We start from the raw sequence: 6398 nt of genomic DNA, 5'->3' as shown, positions 1-6398 counted from the left end.
GAATGCCTGTGACTGTGAAAGTTAGCTTGTGTTTTCCAGGGACATTCTGGCTAATTGCAGCACTTTGATTTGTTACGTGATGGGGTGAGAGGAAAAGGAATGTGGTCTGGGATTGATTGTTTTTCTGGAACTGTGTATTAGTGAAGTATCAATGACTTCCCTGCAGTAGGTAAATATTTTTTCTTCTTGTGCAGCTGCTTGCCAACGCTGTCATTTTCCTCTGTGGTAACTTGATGGGTGCATTTCACAAACGCCAAATGCAAGTTGCTTCGTGGGATCTGTACAGATACACACTGAAGTGCATTCAGGTCCGAATGAAGCTGAAGATTGAGAAGAGGCAACAAGTGAGTGAGCTAATTCATGTTATGAATTGCTTGTTTTCATTCCCAAAGTTTGTGTGGCTTGATAAGGTTGGTGACTAATGCATGCTGAAAGGCTGGGTCCAACCTCTGTGATACCCACCTAGTGTCAGAAAGAAAAGTTGTGCCATTTCTAACAAAAGAAGGAAGTTGAAGCGAGGAAACTGTGCTCTGGGGCTTGTCTGTATGAAAATCACAGTGTTTGTAACAGGAATGTAATTGCCATTCACTTCATTTTTTTCCTAGTACCAACAGTTCCTGGTACTGGCCCAAGGTAATGTAAAAAAACATGCCTTTAATGCCCTGAAATTCCTTGGAAGGCAGTTTCAGCAGTTAGTTAAATGCTTCCCTCAGCTGACTTTTTTTTTTTGGTTTGAATTCTAGAGTATTATTTGTTCGTCAGCAGTTAGTTAAATGCTTCCCTCAGTTGACTTTTTTTTTTTTGTTTGAATTCTAGAGTATTATTTGTTCATATATTATTTTTTGTCTTGCAAACTGTTTTTCTTCTGCTACAAGGAGAAAATTGGACCCTAAAGGAGGAAAAAAAATAATCATATAATAGATTACAGTATTTGAGAATAACATCATTTATTTCCAGAATCTCCAGTGGTATTTAAAGAGTAAGCAAGGAACATGAATTTCTTACTGAGGAAGGATTGTAGAGACACATCAGAGCTGAAGCCTTTCCTCTTTTACCCTGGTGTAGGTAGGGTTAAGAGCAGCAGCCCTAGAAGGCTGATGGGTACCATGTTCTCTGCCCACCAGTTATGAGATAAAAGGAAAGGGCTGGAAAGTGACTGACCTGACCAAATTGAAAAGAAGAAAATGCCACACTGCTAGTGCAGTCTGTTCTCTGATGCTAATCTTGTGAGATGAGATGACAAATCTGCATGAATGTCCTGGCAGAATTTCCCCACGAAGCAACCAGGGAAGCATCTGATCACCTTTTGCAGGCAGTGTGCTCTCATTTCTTGGGCAATGTGGTAACTTCCATGGGCGTTTGGTTCTGGGTTTGTTTTTGTTGTGTGGTTTTGTTTGGGTTTTTAAGAATTGCTTGTTTGAAGTGTAAATGTGCTGAAGACTTTCCTTTCATCTGTGTTGCAATTTGTTATGCAATTTTAACTCTCCTTTTTGCCACCCACTTTTTCCTCTGTGAAAAGAGAGCTGCAGTTCAGGGTTCCTCACTCCTTCCTTGAAAACTGCATAGTGTGTCAGCCTCTAATGGTCCCGTTACATTCCCTGGGGCTCTGCTGTCAGTTTAACTTGTTCCCCAAGGTTGGCTCTCCTAGCACTGAAATGGTACATGAAAGGAAGGAGGTGTTTCTGTTTCTGGGGCAGTCTCAAACTAAACTGCTGTCTATACCTTCTGTAGGCCAATATCTGATGCTGAAGGACTATCTCTTCCCACTCTGGTTCCAAGGTATTTCTTTTTGGTGGCAGGCACTGGTTAAGTATCCCTGGCAGCTTTCTGCCATCTATACACTACTGCATCAGGTATTCAGAAAAAGGGACAAAGATTTGCCCCAAAGGGACATGATTTGACTTAGTTACACAATGTGTCGAACTGGTCAATGTCATCTTAAAAAGTTCCTGCTTGTAGCTGCAACATTTCCTTTTCTGTGGGGACTCCATCTCAAGGGTGGTAGAGTCCTTCCTGGGTTAAAGTATTCTCTTTTTGCCTTCCTCTTTTACCCAGCAACTTTCCAGGGTTGTCTTTGAAGAATGGGCTTTTAAATCAAATCCAGTATAAAACAGTGTCCTGAACAGCCAAGCAATGATGTGGGTTCTGAGGAGTTTGTATTTTCACTCAGTTCAAAAGACTTCACTGACATCGGTTCCTTGTTCATATAAGCTGTTGCAGCTTTTCCAGCATTTGAGAATTTACAAGAATTTTTAACACTGGATAGATTTTTAGTTACAGAATATAAGCTTTTACAGGAGTCTTACCAGACAGTGCTAACATACCACTGAGATTTGTGAACAAAATAAAATGTAATTTATCCAGAAATTGTAGTACTGCATACTGATTTTTTTTTTCTGTGTGTGTGTTTCATGCTTATAGAGAGATGTCACATCTAGGTTACAAGGCACAAAAGAAAAAATATACAACATCCTTAGTAATGGTAAAATCAGTAACTTTGAGAACAGAAATGTAAAAGTGTCTTCTGGAAAACCTGATATGAATTACTGAAAAGCTCTTTGAATAAAGGCATTTTTGTTTGGGCTTTTTTTATTTTTTTTTTTATGCCTTCTTGCAGTCACTAAAATTATGCAGTTTTAAATTTGCTGTGTTAATAATTTTGCATAATTATTTCCCCCAACTCTCCTTTTAGGAAAATTTGCTTTTATCCATCCTGCCAGCTCATATCTCTATGGAAATGAAGCTGGCAATCATTGAGCGACTGAAGGAAACTAATGACAATAGGCAAATTCATGACAACAACTTCCACAGTCTGTATGTGAAAAGGCATCAAAATGTTAGGTAAGTGTTAGAAGTCATTGTATTAATTAGGCTGCTGATTCTTAACAGTGAAATTAAAATCTGCTCAGGTTTTCAGGCTGAAGTGAACTGCTTTCCTGTTATGGGAAGATGATAGAATCATAGAATCAGCTTGTTTGGAAGAGACCTCAAAGATCATCAAGTCCAACCCTACTGTGGTTATTAGACCATGGCACTAAGTGCCACATCCAGTTTCAGCTTGAAAACCTCCAGGGATGGTGAATCCACCACCTCCCTGGGCAGCACATTCCAATGCCTGAGCACTCTCTCTGTAAAAAATCTCTTCCTAATATCCAACCTAACCCTCCCCTGGCAGAGCTTGAGTCTGTGCCCTCTTGTCCTGCTGCTGGTTGCCTGGGAGAAGAGACCAACCCCCACCTGACTCCAACCTCCTGTCAGGGAGTTGCAGAGGGTGAGGTCCTCTCCCCTGAGCCTCCTCTTCTCCAGGCTAAAAGATAACATGTCTTGAACTGGTGTGCTGTCTGCTAAACCACTGGAGATACTTGAACCCTTTTCTCTGGGGCTGTTTTCCAAAGAGAGAGATGCTTACTACTAAATGCGTTTTAGTAATTTTGCTGAGTGTGGAATTGACATATCTTCATATTTCACTTATCCTGTTTTTTCCATTTGTTCTTGTCTAGCATTCTTTATGCAGACATCGTAGGATTTACTCGCCTGGCCAGTGACTGCTCTCCTAAGGAACTAGTAGTGATGCTGAATGAACTTTTTGGAAAGTTTGATCAGATTGCAAAGGTAGGTTTACAGTTTGTGGTGAAAGGGTAAAGGCCACCATTGGAAAAAGAAGTCTTTTTTGCATGACAGGAGCCAGCTGGGTGTTAGTGCTTCTGAAGTCAGAAAGGGATGACTGATTTGGCTTTAAAACTGACTAGCAAAATCACATTAAAACAAAATTTCAAACAAAAATGGGGAATTTTAGCAAGTTGTTCCTGTAATACCAATTGCAGTGCGGAGGTTTATCTGTATTGTTCAGGAAATTGTCTGATGGCAATAAGTGATTGTAATAGGCCTGTGGGAGGACTGTACACAAGCTCTATAGAGGAGCTTTTGCTGTGTTCAGCTCTACAAATGGAGAACTCTCAGACACATATTTAAATTCCTAACTTCAGACGTGCTGCATCAGACAAAGAGTTCTTTAGCTCAGGACTGATAATTACTAATGGATACTCCCAGGGAAACGTAAGAATGGGAAGCAGTTTTAAATGGTCCCTCCTAAGACATATCCTCAGTACTGACACTTCAGGCTGGCACTAGCTCTTGCTGCTTCCAAGTACTGCTTGAGGTGATTTTCTATGCAGCTGTAACCACAAACTCAGTTATTTAGTTATCAGATTACAGGGACTGCATCATATACATATTTTCATGTTTGTGTGATAATTTTTATTGTTGTCTGAAACTGACTCTAATCCTGGATATTTGTTCTGTCGTAGCCATTGCTTTTTCTGTTCCTATTATGATGCAGTTATGGCTTTCAGAAAACAAATGATGCATTTTGTTGCATCCTATGTGACATCATAAAAACAAATTCCAACCCCAGTTTTGGTTCTAGAAAGTCAAGTACTGACACATGAGAGTCATACTAACTGTTCCACTTGTGACACAGCAATTAAGACAGAATAAGTCACGTCATCATAGTTGACTCAAGCTTTTAATGCCAAACTACAAGCTGAGGTTAAAAGACATTTGGTCAGTTTTTGTAACTGTTTCTCAGATACAAAAATAGAGAATACTCTAAATTTTGAGTGGTGTGTTTTAATTTCTCACTCCTGTCTGCAAACTGCACTGTTTAAAACATGTCTGGATTCAGTGAGTCAAGGTGTTTTGCAACTCTGTGGTTGAGCCGTGAGAAGAGATTCCTGCTTTTTGTGCTATTTTTGTTCTGCCACAGAGTAGTCTGTCATCTTTTCCATAGTGTAAAAATCTTCTAGGCTCCAATTTACCTAATAAAAATTGGTGGCTCAGCTGGACACTGAGCTGGATACTGAAGTCCAACAGCTCTAATCTAGGGCTTGGTTCCCTGGTGATCTGTCTCAGGTTGTCACTCAGAAACGCTCAGAACCTACTGGAATGGCTTAAAGTGGTGGAGAGTGATGGATATTCCCTTAAGGCTTTGATTGAGGGTAAATTGCTACAGATTTGGGCTGATTTTGGAGTTGATTTAGGAACTGCTGGGCTGGTCCTACAGAGGGTAGGATTGGACAGCTAAAGGTATTAGCTGGCCCAAATTAAGCCATCTCTACTCATTGGTCAAACACTACACAGTCTCACAGAATTAGCCCTGACTTGCTTGTAACCATTGTAGTTAAAATTCTTCAGTAGTGTGTTAATAAAGGACAGTATGAGAAGCTTTTTGCTCTTCCCCTTTCTTTTCTCCAGCCAGTCATGGGCAGCAGTATCAACTGTTGCACAGTTAGGAAAAAAATTTTTGCTGGCATATAGTATTGCAGGTTCTTTTATTAGCAAGAGCAAACTGCAGTATGTGCCAGCTTCCTCTTCAGTCATATTTGAAACAACAAAATTCCGTTTTGCTTCTGCAAAGCTATCAGATTGGTCAACTTAATTCCTAAGTTTTCCCTTAATTCTGTGCAGGTTTTATGCACTGCACACTGTGACTTATGAGGCTGCCTGCAGAAATTGAGGATAAGGTGAACAAACTGCTTATAATTCAGGTGTTAATAAAGATGAAGATTCAAGGGTAGATAAGTAGATATCTTCCTTTTAAATGGTAAAATCTGTGCGAGTTTTGTTTATAGCTTTTCAGTTGCACACAGTTCCAAGGAAGAAGTCTAGAAAGATGGTTTTATTTCAGAAATGCTTCAAGTGGTCATTTGTGTTGCTCTCCAGTGAGCAACGTTCAGGCATTCCGATGGGGGGGAAAAAGAAGGAAGCTTTGCTTCAGCAAGGATTGAACAAAGTCTGACTTTACCAAACCAGTGGGTTTGGTGCCATTAGCCTGCTTGCAGTTCATTTTTTTCCTGTTAAATATGTTTACTGCAATTTCACAGGAGAATGAATGCATGAGAATAAAAATCCTCGGGGACTGTTACTACTGTGTCTCAGGCTTACCTGTGTCCTTACCTGTTCATGCCAGGAACTGTGTGAAAATGGGACTTGACATGTGTGAAGCAATAAAGTAAGTATTACACAGAAGACTTTTTAAGGTGTTGAGTCTGTGAAGATATTGAATAAAGTAATTCTTAGTTTTCTTGTCAACATTCAAAGTGTAATTATTAGTCATAATTGGCTAGTTATGCATTAGGTCATAAGTTTGTCTCCTGCCTTTGCACTAGAATCATAGAATCAACCAGGTTGGAAGAGACCTCAAAGATCATCAAGTCCAACCCTACCCCGTGGTTACTAGACCATGGCACTAAGTGCCACATCCAGTCTCAGCTTGAAAACCTCCAGGGATGGGGAATCCACCACCTCCCTGGGCAGCACATTCCAATGCCTGAGCACTCTCTCCACAAAAAATCTCTGCCTAAGATCCAACCTAACCCTCCCCTGGCAGAGCTTGAGTC

At 40.3% G+C, this 6398-nt stretch overlaps 1 protein-coding gene across 1 annotated transcript in view; it reads left to right on the top strand.

The window, feature by feature from the left end:
- Window positions 1-6398, top strand: part of ADCY7 (adenylate cyclase 7) — a 30864-nt gene that overhangs the window by 4309 nt on the left and 20157 nt on the right. The window contains 4 exon segments of the mRNA XM_009073169.1: window positions 195-344; window positions 2693-2841; window positions 3501-3612; window positions 5883-6010. Of these exon segments, the coding sequence (XP_009071417.1) occupies window positions 195-344; window positions 2693-2841; window positions 3501-3612; window positions 5883-6010 (539 nt within the window).

The sequence above is a fragment of the Acanthisitta chloris genome, unplaced genomic scaffold (genome assembly GCF_000695815.1).
Source record: "Acanthisitta chloris isolate BGI_N310 unplaced genomic scaffold, ASM69581v1 scaffold18424, whole genome shotgun sequence".
Taxonomy (NCBI): domain Eukaryota; kingdom Metazoa; phylum Chordata; class Aves; order Passeriformes; family Acanthisittidae; genus Acanthisitta; species Acanthisitta chloris.
The sequence above is the reverse complement of the archived record's forward strand: the minus strand, read 5'-3'. Positions and strand labels throughout refer to the sequence as shown.